Source organism: Vulpes vulpes, chromosome 1 (genome assembly GCF_048418805.1).
Source record: "Vulpes vulpes isolate BD-2025 chromosome 1, VulVul3, whole genome shotgun sequence".
In the NCBI taxonomy this organism is placed as follows: Eukaryota; Metazoa; Chordata; class Mammalia; order Carnivora; family Canidae; genus Vulpes; species Vulpes vulpes.
Window position 1 is genome coordinate 49,510,835 of NC_132780.1, and position 23,985 is coordinate 49,534,819.

General features: G+C 41.4%; 1 protein-coding gene across 1 annotated transcript in view; it reads right to left on the reverse strand.

Moving 5' to 3' along the window:
- Window positions 1–217: 217 nt before the first annotated feature.
- FBP2 (fructose-bisphosphatase 2) overlaps window positions 218–23,985 on the reverse strand; it is a 31,343-nt gene continuing 7,575 nt past the window's right edge. The window contains exons 4-7 of the mRNA XM_025984234.2: window positions 12,661–12,801; window positions 10,387–10,524; window positions 4,022–4,141; window positions 218–634 (exon numbers count right to left, since the gene is read on the reverse strand). Coding sequence (XP_025840019.1) covers window positions 440–634; window positions 4,022–4,141; window positions 10,387–10,524; window positions 12,661–12,801 — 594 coding nt within the window. The 3' untranslated portion in view covers window positions 218–439. The remainder of the gene's footprint in view (window positions 635–4,021; window positions 4,142–10,386; window positions 10,525–12,660; window positions 12,802–23,985) is intronic.

The window sequence follows — 23,985 nt, forward strand, 5'->3', positions numbered from 1 at the left end:
GGTCCGGTTGTACTGGAAGAACAAAGCAAGTTCAAGGTGCCCCTACTACTCCACTGTCTTGGAACCACTAGGTTCAAATTTTAAAAGAACCAAAACAAATTCTTAAGTGAGCTCTAAACTTTTGCCCACAAGTCTGTGGTGGCCGATTCCCTGGCCGACACACTTGGTACTATAACCCTATTAGCTGCTGTTCACCAGAGAAGACAGATCAAAGTTGTTCTTTCCACATGTGGGTTTTTATTTTGAGCCCTTCACACCCAGCACAGAATTGCCTCTGGCTTCAAGAGCTGCGAGGAGCACTTTGCTGTGATCTTCTTGGTGTGATTTAAGAGCTTTGCCTTTTGTTACCCATCAGCACCTGAGCAATAATTATTGTTCACTCAGGGCCCTTAATAAAAAGGACAAGACAAAGACAAGGCAGTTTTCAGGGTCAAACCCACTACCTGCCTGCCTGGCTTTTCTGTACACAGGTGAGGTATTCCTGCACATCATCCGGGGACCCCAGAATGAGGGGGACTCGTTGGTGAATGGTCTCTGGCTTCACATCCAGCACGGGCTGAGTGCCTGTGGTCGCCAGGCCTCCAGCCTGCTCTATGATATAGGCCACAGGATTGCACTCATACAGGAGCCGGAGCTGTGGGAGAAACAGAGTCAGGTGGAAAAGCTCTGCAAGTTGCCAGATATCCCAAGCCATGCCCCTTTTAAAGCTCAACAGGGAATTGCAGCTGCTGAACTTCTGGTCTGTTAGCCCAAATGAACGGACACCCCAGCAGAGTGAGCTTCCAGAGGTCACGACCCCCCAGAAGCCCAGGTGCATCAGATGATGTTCATCGCCATGTCTTTGGGGCACCACTGGTTAGTATCTACTGTCTTGTGACCTCTGTGTGTACAAGAGACCTGCCTCCTCCCCCTGAGAGTATGGGATCCAGATACTTGTTTGCTGTTGGCTCAGCAGTGAGGCAAACTGACTCTGAGGCCTGGTCAGGAGCCTCTGTATGTGAGGCCTTAGGGCTAGGAGGAAGTCCAGCTTGGATGGGATGGAAGGTCACCTGGAGAGTACGGGGTAGCCTCTTAGGATAACTTCCCATCCAAGATCGTGTGGAGGAATCCCACATCTCAAGTGTCAACGTGACTAGGTAGTTTGTGGGGTTAAATGGCCTTTTCTCGTGGCCACTGAGACTGAGTTAACGTCCACTGCTTGCACTCCCACGGCATCCTGCACGTCCTTCTACATGCATTTGTCACACTGAGGTTGGTTTCATATCTGCCTTCCTCCTTACATGCTCACCCTTGAGGGCAGGGACAGAGTCTGTCTTGGCGGATCACTGTGGCACCTCCCTTCCTAGTACTGTCTGATGCAGGAGACAAGGCTCCTGTGTCCCTCGCCCGTGGCCTTCCAGTGGAAGGCAGAAATGGGTGGGGTGTGAAGGGTCAAGTCAGCCTGTGCCCTGCTTGCTACATTGGGCCCGTGGACACAGGGCCGAGCCTATCCTGAGGAAAGACTGCCTTTTCTAAGAGGTACCATAGGAACTAGCAGGTGCCTGCCCTGTACCCAGTGAGTCCTTGGGGAATTGAATTGAAGTGGGCTGGACCCAAAGGCTTTTTTAGGTTTCTTTCTCTGTGTTGTCATTCCCTCCTCACCACCCCCACCCCACCACACCACCAGACACCCACATACATCACATCAGATTCAGAGTGACAGTCTAGCTGCACGTTCTAACTCAGTATCTTACTATCTTCTCCTTCCTGCCCCAAAAGCTGCAAAGGCTGTGCAAAACCTGTTTTGAAAAGAAAACAAGCTCCTTTCTGTAATCGGCTTACAAAATGGTGAAGCCAGCTCTCTGCAGCCTTTTTTTCTTTGCTTCAAATCCATTCTGAAGATCATTGGAAACTACTTTGAGAAGCAGTCAAATCTTGCTGATTTTTGAATTATTGTTATTTCATGGTGGGAAGCAAAATGTCTCTGGTCTAGGTTGGAGAGCCAGGTATTCAGGAGAAAGTAAGTCAAGACTCCAGGGGGCCATTTACTGCCATTTTGGTAAAACTACACTAAAAAAAACTACACTACCCTTACTCTAGACCTCCAGCTCTTGGAGTAATGGGTATCCTGGCAAGTGCAAAGAAGCCCCACTGGGTGTGGACACAATTGGATCTGCGAGTTTTGTCCCTGATCATCCACAGGAGGGACACTGGAGGCCAATTGGTCCTGCACAGCTACCTAACAGCTTGTAGCACTCCACTCTTTCCTCTCCTTTTCCTTGCTCTGGGCGCTTGAGGATAGGGGATTTGGGATGTTTGACAATAAAGCCTCCGATTGTCACCAAGTGGCCTTTGTTTGTACCATTTTGATTCAGATACTTAAGAAAAAAAGTACAGCATCCTCACATAAAATTTGTCTTTGAGCCAAGGTTGCCCTTCACCTAAAGTTGTTCTTGTAGTAAATTCATCTTAAATACAACATGCAGGTCTTCATGTTACTTTGGCCTGCAGCCCACGTGATCTACTTTTTTCTGCAACTAAATCTAAACAGATAAACAGAGACAAGCACACACAGGAGAAAAGGCATACACAATCACCCCACCCCAAAAACACACAGCAAGGATGCCTGGGTGGCTCAGCGGTTGAGCATCTGCCTTTGGCTCAGGGCGTGATCCTGGAGTCCCAGGACTGAGTCCCACATCGAGCTCCTGCAGGAAGCCTCCTTCTCCCTTTGCCTGTGTCTCTGCCTCTCTCTCTCTCTCTCTCTCTCTCTCTCTCTCTGTGTGTGTGTGTGTGTGTGTGTGTCATGAATAAATAAATAAAATATTAAAACAAAAAATACAGCAATGCCCACACAGATACCAGGAAAGCTAAAACACAGAGTTCAGGAACCAATGGTACTTTCAACAGGGATGGCGGGGATGGTGCTATGAATATAGATCTACATGGAATTATATGTGGTTATGGAAATGTCCATGTAACTATATGTGCATATTTTCTGACTCATTTTAAATCATTTTAACAATTAGTAACAAATAGCCTAACCTTTTCTGTGTTGGAACTTAGTAGACAGCACTCCCTCATTTTCTAAATCTTATTTAATACCCTGTGCCAGTATCTTTTATGCAGAATTGTCTGTAACTCTTACTTCTAAAGGTTATGATATACCTGAGCTAAACATTCACATGAAGAGAAACTCCTGATACACCAATCTGCATATTAAAAATCTTCCCTCTGGTCTCATGTGCTCTTAGATTTCTTATCATGGCTTTGAAACTGTCATTCCAGTAATTCAAATTGCACATCCTGGGAGACAAATATACATGTGGCCAGTTGTTGGTATATGTGAGAGTGTATTAGATCTTTGTTTTGATTTTTTTACTTAATGATCTCTGTTATTGGTGAAAAAATCAGACATGTTTCCATGGGAGGGTCTATTCAAGATAAATGCATTTGGGTCATAAGATTCCCATCTAATAATATAAGTATTTTAGGGTTTGGGTCATAAAGTTGCAATAAGACCTTCCAGGAACTACCTTCCCAGAAGTATTGAATAAGTTCTGACCAAATTTCTTATTCTGGAGTTTGGGAACTCTCCAGAGGATTCATGGGTAGACTTCAAGTCATCTGTGAACCCCCTAAAAACATATGTAATTTATCTGTTTATGTGCATTTCTTTCCCCTGGGAAGTGGATCCATACCTTCTGTTAGATTCTCAAATGGTCTATAATCCAGAATCAGGTGGTGCTGAAGCTACAGGCACAGCATGTAGAAGGTGGTAGATGACCACAGCTGACACATGGTGAATGATGGGCATGAGGCCAAGGAATGTGAAGGGTAGTGAAAATTGCCAATAACAACTTCAGCCTCTACTACAGCCTCAAAATTTATTAATGGGGAAATATAGTTCATTTTTCTTCCACCTACGCACTCACAAACTGCTGTGAAGAGGTCAGAGCAGTAGCCAAAAAGCAGGCATGAAGAGAAAGGGTACTCCAACTGGCTTACTGACAGATACAGCCTGTGGACGAAAAAGAATTACCTTGCCCTTTGGACTTTTCTGGTTCGCTGGGTACAGGAAGACTCCTCCATAGACCAGGGTTCGGTGTACATCAGCCACCATAGAGCCCACATACCGGGCCCCATAGGGAGCACTGCCATCCTAGAAGGCAGAAAGAGAAGAGGCAAGATGCTCACCTGGATTAGATACTTGTTAACCACGTATCTTAAGAGATTGGCAAAGCAAAAGAAATTAACTATTAGTCTTCTAAGGAAAGGAGACATTGGCAGCATTTAGGATGGGATTAGACAAGCAAGAGATAATCACCCAACAAAAAAGAATTGAATTGCAATAAAAGCAGGCACTATAGGTGATTCCGAACCCTGAATATAGATGGAATACAAAACCTGCCAATTACTCTCCTAGGTAATAATATGAGTAGCACTGAACAGAAATCTTGTGTAAACTCAGCTCAATAAATAATTTTTCAGTATCTTATTTCTGCCTGGCATCAGGCCAGGCTCTGAGGATGCCAAAATCAGAAAGTCTCTGCCCCCAAGGAACTCACCAACTGAAGGGGAAGACTAGCATATATAAATGAGTAAGATTTCAAAACACAGAGTTCAGGGTTCAGGAATCAATGGTACGTTCAACAGGGATGGTGGGGATGGTAGCTATGAATATAGATCTACATGGAATTATATGTGCTTATGGAAATGTCTATGAAACTAACTATATGTGCATATTCTCTGACTCATTTTAAATCATTTTAACAATTAGTAACAAATAGCCTAACCTTTTCTGTGTTGGAACTTAGTAGACAGCACTTCCTCATTTTCTAGATCTTATTTAATACCCTGTGCCAGTACCTCTTATGCAGAATTGTCTGTGACTCTTACAATTAAAAAATAAATTAATTTAAAATTTTATGATAAAAAAATGAATAACCCAATTTTTTAAATAGACCAAAAACTTACCTTATACCACATGACAAATACACTCAAAGTGGAACCTACACATAAGAGCTAAGACTATAAAATTCTAAGAAAATATCAACAGACTTTTGGGAGAAGAAACTTGAGAGAAATGGTATTAAAATTATCTGGCAAAGAAAACCGGAACATTTGGGAAAATGAAGAACAAGGAAAGAGTATCTCTACCAAATCTAAGAGCACACAGTGAATTAATAATATTTACATATGCAAAGAAGAAATGCAAACACCCACCAGTAGATCAGAATAGAGTCTAGTCTTGGGCATTAAGAAAGATGAGAATTTCATTTATGCTGAACAGGACCTTTCAATCAGCATGAGACAGTATTATTAGCCAAAGAACAGCACTGTGCAAGCTGCTTAGAGAAGAGGGGGGAAGGATCCCTACCTCATTCTTTACACCCAGATTATTTCAACATGGAGAAAGACTTGAAAGGAGAAAATCACAAATAATTTAGAATAAGGCTGTCCAATGAAGTTCTCTGTAGTGATGAAAACACTTTTTATAACCACTGGCCCAAAGTAACCATGTGTGAGGTCTGGTAACGAGACGAAGTGTAGATGAAAACAGAATTTTACATGTTATTTACTGGTAATTACATGTGGCTAGTAGCTACTCTACTGGGCAGTACAGTACAGGAAACATGAGTACATTAATTCATAATCTAGAACACAACCATTAGTTACAAAGAAAAATAAATATAAAATTGCAAATACCTCTGTAGGATCAAAAGCTGAAAGTCTACCCATATTTCTAACATGAATAACAGACAAAAGATAAGTTTCCTTCATTTACTAAGTGCTTATAAAGCAACAAGAAACAGATAATACTAATTAAATATTTGCTAAGGACAGAAATAGGCAATTTACTAAGACAAAAGTTGATGCTCGGTAAGTACAAGGAAAGTTGTAAGACATAAGCCATCATTAAATATGTGCAAATCAAGCCACAGGGTTCACCTTTTTACCATCAGATGAACACAAATTTTAAAAGATTCACCATATCTCGCACGGGCAGGGACACAGGGAAATGGGCACTCTTTCATATGATGCCGTAACATATAAACTGATGCAACTTTTCTGAAGAATACTTGGTGACATCAGCATGTGAGATGCACATACCCTTTGACCCAGCAACTTCAGCAAGACATGTGTCCTACAGATACACCTGCAAAGGTCACAAGCACACACATTTGGAATCTCCGCTGCAGCTTTGTGTCAATCTCCAAATCATGACAAAGAAAATCAGTGAGACTAACATGCTCTGCCTGATGTTCTAAAAGGGGCAGGTATGGAGGTGGGTGAGCGTAATCCTTCCTGCCACCCCAGCTCAAAGAATAAAAGCAACACTTGGCAGTGGTCATCCCTGGAAAGAGCAACTTGGCTGGGGTTAAGGAACGGGGGAGGCTTTCATTTTTAATTTTGCATAATTCTGTATGCTTTACATGCCCTAATCTTAGATTACATTTTAAAATTGAAGTAGAATTCAAAAATAAATAAATAAAATAAAATAAAATTGAAGTAAAATTCACATCAGCCCCTGGCAACCACTAATCTGCCTTATGTCTCTACACACTGACCTTATCCTTGCAACTGGCTCTTTCCACTTAACTTAAATGTTTTTGAAATTATCCATGCAGTGGTATAGATCAGTTCTTCATTCCTTCTTATGGGTAAATAATACTCCCTTTTCTGAATGTACCACCTTTTATCCATCCACTCATCACTTGATGGACATTTGAGTTTTTTCACTTTGGGTTATTGTAAATAATGCTGCTATGAACATGTGTGTGCAATTTTTTTATGAATATCTGTTTTCAGTTATTTGAAGTATATACATAGGACCAGAATTGCTGGGTCATATGGTCATTCTATGTTTAACTTTTGAGATACGTTACTTTTTAAATTTTGTTAACAAGAATAGAAACCAGTTTCAATCAAGTGGAAACATTACAAACTATTTATTATCTTCTTTGCGCCTTTCTTTCTTTAGAAAGAGTTAAAAGTACTTAATTAAGGAAATAAAGAAAGCGACAGCTTCATGCCAACACCCACAGGCCAGCCTCTCCTGCCTTCACCTCTGTCCCTCTCTCTTCACAGAGAATTGCTGAGGGAAGGGGGCACAGATTACTTTCCCTAATTTCCCTTTAATCTTTCTAAGGGATCACTGCAAACCTCCACCACAGCCAGGAGGATGCCCACCGGGTATCCCCATTTGACCAAAGTCAAAATTCCTTTTTGTATTTATAGGCGGATATTCCAGAATCCAACTTGGGTTTCATTGTATTCCTGTTTGTCTTATTAGTCAGAACTGGACACTCCCAAGAATATCCAGCACTTCAGTCAAAATGATTATTGTTTCTACATCAAGAAGAAAGTCCTTCCCTGGACTCTCAAGTGTTGCCTGAGGAAACTACCTGGCATTCACACTGCTTTCCTGCTGTTACATGTAGACTAAACTTCCTGGGGCCAGAATCAACTAATCTCTAGTCTTCAATGTATGGAACTTGTTAAGAGATTTTATGTGAAAAGCAAGCAAGAAAAGCCAAAACCTCCTAGAGACAAAACAACTCCTTTTATGCTAGGGGCAGATGCATATTAAGTCTAGAATTTCACATTAATAAACAACTGGAGGATTCTGGAGACTTGCTTTATGTTGGGGAATATGTCCCTTCCTTTGCTGTTGAGAAGGGTCTCATCTTTGAATCAGTATTGAAATATTGATTAATACATTGGGCTCAATAGTCTACCATTTCCATGATAAGTGAACACTGACTTTTTATTTTCTAAGGGGACTGCTCCACTGAACAACTATTGCAGAATGAGGAGGAGATGAGAATAATTTGCTGTTTAGATCCTACTGCATGAGTCCCACCTATTTGTCAGCAAACAGGGTGCAGTAATGGGTGGCCATCCACAGGCTATTCTAGCAATGTTAATCTGTCCTGTATGTAACACATACACTCCCTTTACATTATTTTTGTCCCATTATCTCCATTCTGTATCTGTAGATTAATTTCCTGATATAAAGAAATGTCTAAGAAACTGCCCAGCACAGTACTTTTTCAAGTGTGCATGGAAATCCATTAATGGGTGATAAGCCCATTTAATGAGAGATTACTAACATGCTTTTTTTTTTTTTTTCAAATGAGATGCAATCTAAACAAATGGAATGGAACACAACAGAATGGAACAGATCAGATCAGAACAGATCAGAATAGGGGAGCCTGGGTGGCCCAATCAGTTAAGCGTCTGCCTTCAGTTCAGATCATGATCCCAGGGCCCTGGGATGCAGCCCCCCATCAGGCTTCCTGCTCAAGGGGAAGCCTGCTTGTCCCTCTCCGTCTACCACTCCCTCTGCTTGTGCTCTCTCCTCTATTTCTGTCTCTCTCTCAAATAAATCAATAAAATCTTAAAAAAAAAAAAAAAGAACAGAATTGAATAGAAAAGTGAAAAGGTAAAAGTATCTTAAAACACATCGAGATTAAGGCAATTTATTTCAGTGGGGCCTGTGTGAGTGTGTACATGCACACTGGCACACATGTGCTCTGAATTAGGTGTAAAATGCATTTGTTATTAATGTTCACAGTCAAAAATTCTTCAGAGCCACTGGTCTAATTGACCTTTCTTACTCCTGAGCTGTCTCTGGGGAAACTGTATAGATCTTCTTAAGGCATTTATTCCATTTTGTAAAATTACAAGGTGTAGTTTACCTTAGAACCTGAGTATCTTTCTTCTAGCAGTAGTAACACTATCTAAGCTGGACTATGAGGAAGGATACAAGAGAAACATTTTTTTTAAGAGCACTGAGTATTATTTGAGAGGAGAAAAAGTTAAAATGGAATTGGGAAAGATCTTAATATCTTCTAAGAGTTTCAGTTTTACTGAGAGGTCAAAGGATTCCTATTTTTTCCCTGACTTTATAATTACCCTTTTATGTAGTTTTCCATTTGGGAGCTCATCCTGTGGTAAGATTTAAAGGCAGACCAACCTGCTGTTGGTCATTCACAAGCTGATGCCTTATTTCCCATTTGAAACCTCTCCTTCAAAGACATTTATGGTATTCTTTGTATAGAACTGTTATTTTTTTAGTGGTAACATAAATATCTTTTTTATGGGCTCTAGAGGAGGCACTTTAGCTTAGAATGGGAACCACTATAAAACATCTCCAAGACCAGGAACCTGTAAACAATTTTGACTTTATCATTCACATCCTGTTACTTTGCCCTCAAGATATTGGATGGGTTTGTACATGATGGCAAAATATGACCCTATAAAAGAGAGGTACAGGAAACTGACTTTTGAGAACTTCAATTTAAAAATAAATGAAAAGGGCAGCCCAGGTGGCTCAGTGGTTTAGTGCCGCCTTCAGTCCAGGGTGTGATCCTGGAGACCTGGGATCGAGTTCCATGTCAGTCTCCCTGCATGGAGCCTGCTTCTTCCTCGTCTGTGTCTCTGCCTCTCTCTCTCTCTCTCTCTCTCTCTCTCTCTCTGTGTGTGTGTGTGTGTCTCATGAATAAATAAATAAAAATCTTTAAAAAAAATAAAAATAAAAATAAATGAAAGAAAGTAGAAAACTCTCTATAGCTTCAGTGTGAGGTAAAAAAAAAAAGGCAGGTCCCAGCATCCTGTTAACTGACTGCCACCTGGGACCATGGAATCACCAACTCTTTTCCCTTGGAGTTCATGAGGACTTCCAGGGATAGCCAAGCTGGCAACCATACCACTGCCTTTCCATCACAGGATAAAGGGCCCCTCTTTTGACATTCCCCAGAATTTGGTGAGAGAAGGTCCCACTTATAAACAAGCTTGCATTCGTCTTCTAATTTAGACTAGACTTGACACACTTGATCTGGAAATTCTTTGACTCTGCTCCCATATCTGTCTTAAAATCTCTCTTAGTATGGTGAACATACTGAATGGATTGTTTGGGTTGCATTAGTAGCCACATGCAGTCCAGGACTTGGTAATCCTGTTGAGAGACAAAGAATATCCTAAAGCTTGGGGTAAATACAAGGTCCTGATATTAGGGTATATGAATGGGACTTTCAAATATAAGTATTTCACCTAAAAGCAAATATAAGTGAGGGATCAGAATCTAATAGGTGGTAGTTCAGCAAGCAAATGACCTGAGAGGTTCTGGCCTAAATAAACCCTGAAATTTGGAAATTTGTTTTCTTTATAAATAACATCTCCTGGAAAAACTCAACTAGGGAGTATTATCTTGAGTAGGTCTTTAGCTGTGAAAAATGTGGCTGATTTATGAAGAAAGGTAGATTCCGCCATTCTCATACTGACCAGAGCCATAAACAGCAGCATCCACCTCTTTCAGCCAGGCCCCCAAAGCTGCCACCCCAACAGAGACCCACTGAGGCAGCATTCTCCCGGCTACTGCCTTAGGCTTCCTTCACTCACCTCAGGAAATTTCTTTTTCTGCACGTATTCTGAGGTGGCAGCATCAAAATACTTGGCATAACCCTCATTGAGACTGTAAATCTTTCCTTTCTGTTTTATCTTGACATCTTTTTCCACCAGGACAAATTCACCAAGTGCCTAGAAAGATGAAAAGAAACACCTGGAAGAAGAGAGATACCAGGAAACGAAAGCTAACAGCACACTCCCCAATAATCAGAGAGCATCAGAAGATGTGGGCCTGCTTGAGGAGCCCAGCTGTGCCACATCCTTCTGCAGCGCCAGTAGTACTCTAGCAAGAGATGAAATAATTCAGAGGAAAGAGGGAAAGCTCCCTTGGTAAATTTTACTGCCTGCCAGGTTACTCATTTATGGGGAAACTTGAAGTCTTAATGCCTCAAGTTCTCATCCCTAGTTAATTACTAATTTTGGCCAGAAGATTTATGCCATCAACAATATGAGGAAGAAGTTTCATGAATGGGATGTGTCATAAAGGTGGGGGATGCAGTTCCCCTACTAATGTGTGGTCCATTTATTGTAATGACTCGGTCTTAGGAGCCAGGAAAAGTTCCCCGTGATTCTTATACAGGGTAATAAGGAAATCCCTTCAATCAGAAACTGTATTCACTTGGCATAAGGAATAAAAAGGATAGACATGAAAGAAATCTACAGAATTACTAATAAAATGGTGCCCAGCGTGCCAGCTATGGTAACTCTGCAGGACATCCCTCAGGTACCTATTTATCTGAGTGCTTATGGATGTGATTAGCTGACTGCAGGTAACACCTTGAAAGGCTGGATGTCTCTCTAAGTCACTAGGAGGAAATCTAGGCTTGGAAATATAATCAGTTTTAATGAACTTCGAAGACTAAGAAAGTGAAATCCCCAGGGTGACAGCTCACAGCTGTCAGCTAGACTGGAAGGTTCCTAATAAGCATAGGAATTTACATTCCCAAAGTGTAAAGAGGCAGGACCATGCTGACCATGTCTGAATCAAGACAGTGATGAGAACACTCAGCAACCACTAAAGTAACTAAACATCTCTCTTCTGCTGTATGTGAGTGGTGACTTCTTTACCAATGAATCGCTACCTTCACTTTAATCTTCCCACCTCCTAGATAAAAATTACTGATACACAATCATTAATTGTACCTCCTCCCAAGCCAGAACTGACCCTCTCTTTCTTAAATCCTCTTGAGACCATCAAGCAAAAGCCGACTTGCTATAAAGTCCATCCCAACTCCCTCCTAGCATGACAGTCTACCATTCTTCTAGAGAACAGCACATCCATCCTTATTCAGTAAACCCAATTTCTTTCTATTATAGACAAGTTCCTGACAGTCTCTGGCTCATGAGCTTTAAAAACTTGCTGTGGACATTTGTTGCTTTGGAGCAGCCCAGTGTGGAGTAACACTTCCTAAAAGCAGCCTAACTCCCTTTGAAGAGTTAACTCTTCTCATTGGATGCCAGTCCAGGAAGACTAAGCTGATCCTCCTCTGGTCCAAAATCAGGCATTTGACTTAGCTTGGCAAATTAGATACTCTTCCCTGGCAACTAAAACCTGAGTGAGAAACACAAAATCAGGGATAGTGTCCAAACCAGACTGGCCATGCTGCAAACCCATCCATTCCTGGAACTCCTGTATCCTGGTCCCCAAGACCTGCCCATTTCCAGCCTATGTTCTGAGCTTTACCATTAATATGATAATATCCTTTACTTAATTGGGAAGAACACGTACATGATCAGGAATCCCACAAACCTGTGCTGTCCAATAGAGTAGCTACTAGCCATGTGTGGCAATTTAAATTAATCTGAGTTTCTTAGTCACTCTAACCACATTGCAAATGTTCAATAGCCACAGGAGGCTAGCGGCTACCATATTGGACAGCCCAGATTTAGAACACATCCATGGTCACAGAAAGTTTTATTGGATGGTGCTACTCTAAAAAATCCATGTTTCTGTCTACACATTGGCAACATTAGGATTTTTTAAATTATTGTATTCCCATAAGTCAAAAAGGTGAAATGCATTTTTGGATTAGAAACTCCGTAAGGACAGAGCCTGGGCTGCTATGACAAACCTATAGAACACTTCAAATGCCCTCCACTGGACAGGGATCATTAATGATTTCTAATGTTGGTGTTGATTCCCTAACTAGACACTCTTGTCCCTAAAGCAAGTATTAAGAATGACAAAAAATTACCCCAGTGGATTGGAATTAAAGCACAGAGGCAGATGGAGTCCTAAGTACTGATACTGCCATATTGGGTACTTACTGGGTCAAGCATGAAGAGGTCCACTCCTTGCCCAGTGGAAAGAGCCACCAGGGTTGCACTACCATAAAGGGCATAGCCTGCAGCCACAATATTTCGGCCTGGCTGCAAAGCATCCTTTTCAGAAGGTTCGTCCTCAGAGGTCTGTAGAAGAGAAAAGAGAAACATAGGGTGTTACTGTCTCTGGAAAGAACCATTTGCCAGAGGCCTGGGCTTCAGATCTCCACTGAAGGAAGTGCAGTTCTCAGAATTTTAAGCTGAGGCAAATGCATCTGGAGGAGATGCATTACCATGGTAACAAATGGTTCCTGCTGAGCCATTTACAAAGGCCATTCTAGCACTTCTCCCTATTTTCTGAACATATTCATCTGCATCCTGCACAAAGCACCCCAAGATGCTAAACCACAGCTCCCCTTAATAATTAGAAGCCATGCTCCTTGACTGTTACAACAACCAAGGCCATGAAACTCTGATCGTGTGCCCTATCTCATTATACATACTCAACAACATTCTGAAGGAAATACCTTTATCATCTCCATTGTGTAGATGCAACTCTCAGAGCCTGAATGTTTGGATAACTCACCTGATACCAGAAAGCCTCAGAGCTGGAGTCAAGCTTGGAGTCAAGTCAAGTCAAGCTCAGGGCTCTTCCCTGTTCCATATGCTGCACCTGGAAGGCCTTGTCCTTGCCTGCCCCCCACCTCCACCCTAACATCACTGTGGATGGCAGATGTGAAAGGAGTTTTGAAGGAGAGGCAAATGGGCAGTCTTCAATCAACTCTTCAAATCAGAAGACCTAGATGGATTCAGTTCCACAGACCATGGCGAATAGCTATGACAAATGTGACAAGGTGAGGCTCCAAACTCACTTTCCCATAGTCTGTTATACCCAAGGAACGTGGTGCTTGGTCCTCAAGGGTTAAATACAAACTGTTGGCCTCACTGCTTCTGAGCTATTCGATTCCCCACTCTCTGTTTTCTAGTACAGCTACCTCAGCTGTTTAATTAGATGCCCTGTTCTCTCTAGATACCAGTGGATTTTGTCTAAAAGGCCAGTCCAGAAATACTACATAGTGATTTCCTGTTGAGCAGAAAATTCCAGAGAATTGCAAAGTGGTGGAAGTGAACAAAATACCTTTAAAATTATGAAGACAGGGGGATCCCTGGGTGGCTCAGCAGTTTAGTGCCTGCCTTCGGCCCAGGGTGTGATCCTGGAGTCCCAGGATCAAGTCCCGCATCAGGCTCCCTGCATGGAGCCTGCTTCTCCCTCTGCCTGTGTCTCTGCCCCACCCCCCCCTCTCTCTCTCTCATGAATAAATAAATAAAATCTTTTTTAAAAATTATGAAGACATACTGGTGCTTATGTAAATAGGAATCAGAACAACAATATTGAGCTGTATATCAGACACACATTAAAAATGTCAATTATGCTAATTAACTCCCCTGAAGAATAACTTCTGCAGGGTAAAATAGTAATTTTTATTTATATGGGGCTTTATATGTTTCAAAGTACTTTCACATCATCATGCTTTTTGTAAAACAATGGAGAGTCTCCCTAACCCTCATTAAAAGTGAAGGGATGGAGGTTAGGAGAGGTACTCACACATTTTGAAACCAGTGAGTGATAAAGCTAGGATGGACCCACAATCTCCCAATGCTAAGCCAGCATCCTTCTCAATACTGTCACAGAATATGGGGCCAAGTGGCCCTTTGCTAGTAATATCCTAACGACTTCACTGTAAATCAAATTTTACCGTTCTTTAAAGATGGTAAATTCCTGGAGCACCTGGGTGGCTCAGTCAATTAAGCGTCCAATTCTTGATTTCTGCTCAGGTCATGATCTCAGGGTTGTAAGATCAAGCCCCAGGTCAGGCTCTGCACTGAGCACAGAGTCTGCTTAAGATTCTCCCCCCTCTCCCTCTGCCTCTCCCCTGCTCACATGCAGGGTCTCTCTCTCTCTCAAAAAAAAAAGGTAAATTTATTTTAATGATTTTTCCTTATCTTCTCACCTTACAGTCTTTCAAATAACATTTTTTCTTGCATCTAATTACATTTCCATCTGACTTGCTCATATGTTCAATAAATTGGCCTTATTTTCAGATTTCCAGACCACATACAGATTCTGGGAACCAGGCCCCAGAACAGATTCTCAAAGTGGACCAGCATCATAAGCATCCCCTGGGATCTTGTTAGGAGTACAAACACTTGCCTTCCACCCCAATCTGGCCAGACCTACAAAATCAGAAACTCTGGGCCTCAGAATCAGGCCTCTAGGTGATTCTGAGGCATGCTGGTTTGGAAACCATTGCTCTAAAGTATGTGTTCTTAAGAATCTTCAGAAAAAGGCTCTTTATTAAAATCTTTAGTCTTCACCATTGAAGCTTTGGAAACACCTTCATTTGGCCCCAGAAGGACCACATTTTCTATGTATAAAACCAGAGCTCTGTCCTGCTGATTTCTCCCTGACCAGAGGCTATCTTACCTGTGAGCTGTGATCCTCCAGCCCCCATGCAGCCTAGCACCCTCTTCATGGCCCTTTGGGCTCTGTGCTGTGGCTTGAAAAGAACAACTCCTTCCCCACTGGCTTCACTAGCTATTAATAACAGGTTGAACTCTCTGGCTTAAAGAAATAAGAAAAAATACTTTCTGGATCACAAGACCTCCCTCTAGCCATTGCCAATTCTCATCTTCATATATCCTGGAGTCTAGAATACGTATTTACACTAGCTATCTTTCTTCTCCTGTCCCCACTGCAGGCTGCTAAATATGATCCCATCTACTATCTCAGGAGCACATTGTCCAGTCCTCCTTACCCTACCTCTGGGCAATGCTGGGTCCCTTGGCTACTGTCTCATCTTGATATGGATCTCTCCTGAGCATCTGTCTACCTCCTTCTTTTCTAGCCTGCAATATTATGATTTATTAGAAATATTTATTTGTGCATTCAGATGACCAAAATGCATTTCTCATATATATTTACTTTTCACCCACAGTTCCTGGCTCATGCTTCCAAAAACCCTCAGACTTCCTTTAGTGTTGGGAGTGATAAAGTGTCATTGTCATGCTGATGAATGACTTTTGGACACATCTAAGGAGGGTGCCTTGTTGTCTGGAGAACAAACCTCGTGATTAGAAGATTGAAACTTTCAGCCCCGCCCCCTGACCTCCTGGAGCGATGGAAGGGATGGAGATTGAATCTACTGCCAATGGCCAATGATTTAATCAATCAAGCCTATGTAATGAAGCCTCCATAAAACCTTTAGAGTCTGAGGAGCTTCTGGATTGGTAAACACCCAGAGATTCAGGGAAAATGGTTGCTATCTCCAGGTAGATAGTGTTAGAAATAACTTGAATTCTTGGACACCTGCCAGTATCTAAGAATTGCTGGTGCTGTGTGGAAACCCCGCCCCCACATTGGAATTGGGTCCAGGAACCTTTCATAGCCTTCTTTCTAACTCTCTAGCTGTTCTTTCTTACTTGCTTTTGCCACCTTATTCTTCTGACCCCTTAAATGTAGGTGCCCCTCCTGGGTCCTCTCCACCCTTGGAATATCTAACCAGTACAAAATGGACTCTCTTAACTGCCACCTATCCAAAGTGTATACTTCAGTTGCTGTGAGACAAATAAATTTAATGAGGGCTTGGATAGATGCATGACCCAAACTGGCCCAATCAGAGTCTACTCCAGAAATCCAGATTTGGGGCTAGAACACTCTGGTCTATGTCAACTTGGGAGCTGTGGGATGGCACCTTTCTTCTGCCATAGGCCAGAGAGCCAGAGAAAACTTGGTCCACAGAGAGAGGAAGTGTCCATGTGGCAGGAAGGCAAGAGAAGAGACTCTTTTCTGGTCGCAGCCTTCCCTGAGGCTGGTCATATTCCTGCCTTAGTTTCCTATTCCATTCTTGGGATTTATACTAGAGCCCTAATAAAGCTCTCTTTGTAGTGTATACACTTCTCAGCAATCTCGCCCACAACCAGAGTTCAAAGCCCTAAGACCTGCCAATGACTCCCAGAACTCCATGTTCATCTCCCCGGGGAGCCCAGCCTCAAAGTCACCTGCCCACCAGACATCCCTAGTCAGGTATCCCACAGATACACCAAACTCAGGACAGAATTTGTCTGCCCCATCTCACTCCCCAAAATCCCTGCTCTGCTCCCATTGCTTCCTGTTTCAGCAAATGGCACTGTCACTTGCCAGTAGAAACCTGAGGGTCACCTACCCCTCCCTTGCCCTGACCACACTCCTTGCCCTCACCCATGCCCTCCTCCACTCAGTCACTAAGCCCAGTCACTCCTGGCATCCACTCTTCACAGCTCTGTGGCCCCCTCTCCATCCTCACCACCACCACCACTTGGCCTCAGGTGACCTTCACTTCCTGCCTGGTCCCTCAACTCCACCCTTATCCCATTCAGATTCGTGTCACTTCTCTGTTTAAAACACTTTATTGACTTCCCAGTGCCTCAACATCTGATATTCTTAATTCATTGTACAGGCCTTCCATGATCTGTCCTCTTCTGGCTGACCAGCCTCATCTAACACCATCCTCTACCCGCAACCCAGCAATACTGAGCTTCTTTTCTCTTCTTGAGCATTCCTCCCTACATCTGAGCTCCAAGACTCTGTCTATGACCTTCTTTCTAGCCAGAATGGCCAGCTCCTTTCTCCTCACACCCTCTGCCTAAGGAACTCATAGTTAACCTTCAAGTCCCAGGTGAAACATCAGCTTCCCCATGGAGGCCTTCCCTAACCTCACAGTTGGTCTTCCAGGTACTCAGTACTTCTCCTCGGAAGCTCCCAACACACCGTCATCATTGTGTTTAACATCTGCCTTCCTAAATACATTGTAAACTGCATAGTGGCAGGTGCCAACTGTCTTGTTCATGCCTATTTTCCTACCATTGGGTGCAATCTGGCCAATGTTTATTTCATTCAATTGATAGACATGTGCAAATACACATGCAAATTTATACACATGCATATATGTACATGCACACATACTTTTTCAGGAGCAGCCTGGGCAGGCTATTGCATAGGCATTCCCAAATTTAATCAACCTCTTGTTTAAAATTTAGATTTGGGACACCTGGGTGGCTCAGCAGTTAAGCATCTGCCTTCCAGCTCAGGGCGTGATCCTGGAGTCCCGGGGTCAAGTCCCACATCGAGCTCCCTGCATGGAGCCTGCCTCTCCCTCTGCCTGTGTCTCTGCCTCTGTGTGTGTGTGTGTGTGTGTGTGTGTGTGTGTGTGTGTGTCTCATGAATAAATAAAATCTTTAAAAAAATAAATAAAATTTAGATTTTTCTTGAAATTTTTTAACTTTTTGTTTTAAAATGATAGATTCACAGGAAGTTGCATAAATAGTACAGAGATCCCATGTATCTTTCACCCAATTTCCCTCAAAGTTACATTGCATATATTTTACTGTAGTACAATATCAAAGCCAGGAAACTGACATTGGTATTAAGTCTATGTGTCATTCTGTGTAATTTTATCACATATGTAGACACCACATAAAGACACCTAACTACCCCATCAAGCAGAGAAATCTCTCTCATGCTACTTCTTTATGTCATACCCATCTTCCTTCCCACTCCACCATCCCCAACCTCTGGTAACCACTGATCTTTCTCCAGCTGTACAAGTATGTCCTTTTTTTTTTTTTTTTTTTGAGGTTTGCTTATTTATTTGAGAGAAAGAGTATGCATGGGTGCAGGGGTTGGGATAGGAGCAGAGGGAGAGAACATTTTAAGCAGACTTCCCACTGAGCACAAAGCCAGAAACGGGGCTCAATCCCACAACCCATGAAATCACTTGCTATAGCTGAGCCCAAACCAAGAGCTAGATGCTCAACCAACTGAGCCACCCAGTCACCCCTGTATACGTATGTTTTTAGAGACTGTTGCATAAATGGGATCATACAGTTTGTGAACATTTGAAATTGTCTTTTTTCACTCAGCCTGACACCATTGAGATCTATTGACATTGTTACTGTATCGATAGTTTATTACATTTTATTGCTGAGTGATTCTCCATGGTATGCATATAACACTGTTCAACCATTCACCTGTTGTAGGATATTTGGGTTATTTCCAGTTGTGGGTTATTACAAATAAAGCTGTCACAAAAAATCATGGGCAGGTTTTTGTGGACACAAGTCTTCATTTCTCTGGGGTAAATGAAGAAATTGCCAAATTCTTCCCAAGTGGCTGTGTCACTTTACATTTCCACTAGCCACACATAAGGGACGTCATTTCTCTGCATCCTTGCCAGCATTTGATGTTGTCACTACTTTCTATTTGAGGGGTTCTAGTATGTGTACAGTGATGTCTCATCATGGTCTCGCTTTCCATTTCCCTAATGGCTAGTGATGTTGAACATCTTTTTATGTGCTTATTTGCCAACAAACAATTTCACCTGTATGGTGACATGTCTCTTCATGTCCCATGTTCTGCTTGGATCATTCAGAGTTTTTTTACTATTGAGTTTTGAGAGTTCTTATATGTTTTAGATAGGAGTCCTTTGTCAGATCGGTTTGCAAAAATATTCTCTCCTTCTGTAGCTTGTGTGTTCATCCTCTTAACAGAGTGCACTTTTTGGAGAATTGCTCCATCTCATCTAAGTTGTCAGACTTATGTGTGTAGAGGTATTTATAGAATTCCCCTATTTTTCTTCTGATGCCTAATTTTTTAAAAATACCAAAATAACTTTGAGATGAACAGTCTAATGTACAAATATGTGTTTCTCTGATTACTCTCCAAAGAAAAATTCCAAATATGAAATTATTGGGTAGAAGACTATTGATACACATTGAAAAGTGGTCCCTCAGAAAAATTGTATTAACTTATAACATTATCATCAGTGATAAAAACATTTGCTTTTTTTTTTTTTTTTTTGAGAGAGAGAGAGAGAGAGAGTATATACATGAGTTAGAGTGGGGTCGGGTGTGGGGAGGGGCAGAGGGAGAAGAAGAGAAAGACCTTTTAGCAGGCTCCACGCTCAGTAGTCATGGCCTGAGTCAAAATCAAGAATCAGACACTTAGCCAACTGGCCACCCAGGCGCCCCAAAGCATTTGCTTTAATTCAATCTGATGAACATAAGAGAGCACTATTATTTTCATCTTAGCCTATTTGATGGCTGAAAAAAAATATTTCTTTTGTTTTAATTTCCATTTTTTATAGTTAAAAATGTAAACTTCATAAGCTTCTTGTCCATTTTTATTTCTTATTTTGTAAGTTGCCCATTTCAAGTCTTTGTGTATTTTTCTCTCAGGGTATTTGTCTTCTTGTTGTTTATTTTATTTTTTTAAAAGATTTTATTTATTTATTCATGAGAGACACAGAGAGAGAGGCAGAGACACAGGCAGAGGGAGAAGCAGGCTCCATGCAGGGAGCCCAATGTGGGACTCCATCCCAGGACTCCAGGATCACACCCTAAGCCAAAGGCAGACACTCAACCACTGAGCCACCCAAGCGTCCCACTTGTTGTTTATATTAATACCCTTTTACATCGAGAGACAGTAACACCTTATATATGTTAACTTATTTTCCCCAAGTGCCATCTGCTTTTTAATTGTATTTACAGTGTCCTTTTCTTTCACAGTGCAATTTTTTGGTAATTAAAATTATTCATTACAGCCCATATTATTTTCTTCTCTTGTCTTTACAGTTAGATATAATTTCTCCTACATCAAGACAAGGCCAGACTAATAGTCTCCTATGTTTTGTTTCTAGTTTCATCCTCCATCTCTCCACAAAATTCATTAGCCCATCTGTAATTTTTTTCAGTGCATGGAAAAAAGAAAGGCTCATTTTTTCTGGTTTTGAGATTTCAAAAATCTACTTCATATTAGTCATGTCTATTGCTATGACACTCTTCTCAGAAAATCCCAGAGTAGTTTGCAAATGATCTGGTGTTCTCTTTATCTGGCCTTTTTATTTCTTCATACCCCAATAAAATATCTAAATCTGTCACATGTAAGGAAGGGATGCATCCATGGTCGCTTACCAGTAAAGTTAATGGCAATTGCAAAGGCTCACTGTGTGGAAAAGTAGATCTTTTTTTTTTTTAATTGAGGTATCTTACACATAGCAAAGAACACAAATCTGAACTGTACAGCTCAGTGAGTTTTCACATATGTGTAGTATATACTCATGTAACTACCAAGATAAATTTATAGAACATTTCCAACAAGCTAGCAGACTTTTGTGCCCTCCTCAATCATTATCACCTCCCCCAAATGTAACTTCTACACTGCCCTTTCTCATGTTGACAACAAAAAGATAATCACCTTTGCCCATTTTGGAACTTCATATAAATGAAATCACAAATCAGGTGTCCTTTCGTATCTGGCTTATGTTTCACAACAATATGTCTTTGCAATTTTATCTGTGTTTTTGCACACCACAGTCTTTTGTTCTTTTTCATTCTATGTAGCTTTCTGTTGTATGAATATGCCACAATTATCCATTCTAATATTGATACACACTTGGGCTTTGTTTTCCCGTCAGGGGAAATATTATGAATCATTATTCATTATTATGAATCATTTGTCACATGTCTTTGGGCAGACATGAGCACTCAATTACCTTCGGTGTTTACCAGAGGTGGACTTGCTGGATCCTAATGTTTACCATCAGTAGGTGCCATCCCAACTTTCCAAAGTGTTTGTGTTATTTTTTATTCCTACCAACAATGTACAACAATTCCAGTGTTTTCATCAACACTTGGTATGCACTCTTCATTTTAGCCATTCTTGTGGGGATGAATGACGTCTCATTGTTTTAATGTCCTTTTCCCTAATGACCAATGATGTTGAGCATCTCTCTTGTGCTTATTAGCCAGTTGTGGGGAAAAAAATCTCTTTAGTCTGTTCAAGTCTGCTCATCCCTTTGATTAGATCAGTGGGGTTTTTTTTTTTCAATTGTAGAAGTTCTTTATTTATCCTGCATAGGAGTCCCTTGTTGGAAATATGTACTGAAAATCTTTTCTGCCAATCTGTAGTAACCTTTTTACTCTCTTAATTTTGTCTTCTGATGAACAAAAGCTCTTAATTTTAATGAACTACAGTTCATTAGCCTTTTCTTTCGTGGTTATTGCTTTCTATCTCTTGTTGAAGAAACACTTACCTTCCCCATAGGCATGAAGATAGGTATCCTATGTTTTTTTCTTCTAGGAACATATTGGTAGTTGCCACAGGCAAGGGTGGAGGGGTGAGAGGCAAATGGGTGAAGGTGGCCAAAAGGTACAAACTTCCAGTTATTAGATGAATAAATCCTAAGGATGTAACGTGACTCAGCATGGTGACTACAGTTAACAATACTGATTATACATTTGAAAGTTGCTATGAGGGATCCCTGGGTGGCGCAGCGGTTTGGCGCCTGCCTTTGGCCCAGGGCGCGATCCTGGAGACCCGGGATCGAATCCCACATCAGGCTCCCGGTGCACGGAGCCTGCTTCTCCCTCTGCCTGTGTCTCTGCCTCTCTCTCTTTCTCTCTGTATGACTATCATAAATAAATAAAAAAATTTTAAAAAATTTAAAAAAAAAATAAAAGTTGCTATGAGAGCAGATCATAAAAGTTCTCATGACCAGAAAAAATTTATTTTTTTAACTATGTGAGGTAATATGTTAACCAAACTTACTGTGGTGATCATCTTACCATATATATATACACACACACACATATACATATGTATATATATGTATAAATATATATGTATATCATATGTATACTATGGTATAGATGTATATGCACCATATGTGTATGTGTGTGTATACTATCAAATCTAATAATTATGTTGTTCACCTATTTTAATACAATGCTATATATCAACTATATCTCAACAGAACTGGAGGGGAGTGAGAAGCTATTAAGAGCTGTGGATGGTGGAGTTGGAGAGCCCGTTTGAACCCCTGACCTGCCATGTACTAACTGGTGATTTTAGTCAAGTTACTTAACTTCTCTGTGCTTCCATTTGTTCACCAGTAAAAAAGTGATAGCAGTATGAACACCTGCATCACAGGCTGAGGCAAGGACTGACCCAGGAGCACTATGCCTACAGATGGGCACAACAGTGCCAGGCTCATGCTCAGCAGTCCATAGTATTAGCCATAATGAAAAAGCCAATGTTTAAAACCACCTGAAAGGTACAACTGGGTCTTTTTCCAGAAACTCCAAAAGATCACACCATCCATCTCTTTATTTTTATCTCTAAGCTGTACCTCAAACGGAGAAGCAAAGCTCCTTTATTCACCTAGCTCATTTTTGCCCAATTTCAAAACTTCATCTTAGTCTTTCACTTTCTCAAATAGCAGAGAATGTGTCTTGGGTCATTCTCTCCCGCTCGTTCAGCAGAAGTCTCCTTTTCTCTCTTTGCAAGAAAAAAAAAGAGAGAGAGAGAGAAGCATCAACTGGGAAAGCAAAATTCTCAGAGGTTCCTTCCAGCCTAGGCTGGCTTGGCCTCCATCTGGTTCTCCAAAACAGAAGTAGCAGAGCCCAGGCCTGCTTCTTGATTTTCTCCTCAGAAAAAAAGGTTAGACTAACTCACATATCCTGCTACAGTTACTTTTCTGCTAAGCTTTTGCCTCCAAAAATCAAATTCTGGCCTGTTTCTTTGGACAACCATCAGCCAGGCAAAAATATCTTGCAATAGCAACATCTACAGACAACACATTAGGTGACATGGGACAGACCCAATTCTCCTCCTTGTTTATCATCTAAGAGTACTATGAAAAGCACTCAGAGAAACTAATTACATGCACATTATAGAATTAGTGCCAAATCGTAGTGTAGAAAATCAGTGATGCTTGCAATTTGTTTGATCACAAGCAGTTTAGTGGAAAGAATGTGTACTATCAAGCCAGAGACATGAGTATGGGCCTCTAACACCAGACTGGAGGGCAGATTACCCAACTGAACAAGCCTTAAGACCATCCAGCACCCTAGGTCTTCCTTCTGCCTGAAAGCCCCAGGCCAGAGGCCCAGCCATTTTGATTAGAGTGAGGACTGATCCTCAAATTGAGATCTAGTGTGTATAATGTGGTTTGACATTAAGTCTCTGGTGATACTGGATGGTCACAAACCAACCCATAAGATATTTGCTGTTGTTAGGTATGTGGGGTAGGTGAAACTCCTCAAAGAGATCCTAATCTCTAGAACAGGTGACTGTGTTGCATTACGTGGCACAAGGGACTTTGCAAATGTAATTAGGGTAACCAATTTAAAATAGAGAGATCATCATGGATTATGCAGATGGACCCAATCAAATCAAATGAGTCCTCAAAAGCAGAGAACTTTCTATGGTTGAGAGCAGGGGAGATGCAATGTGGG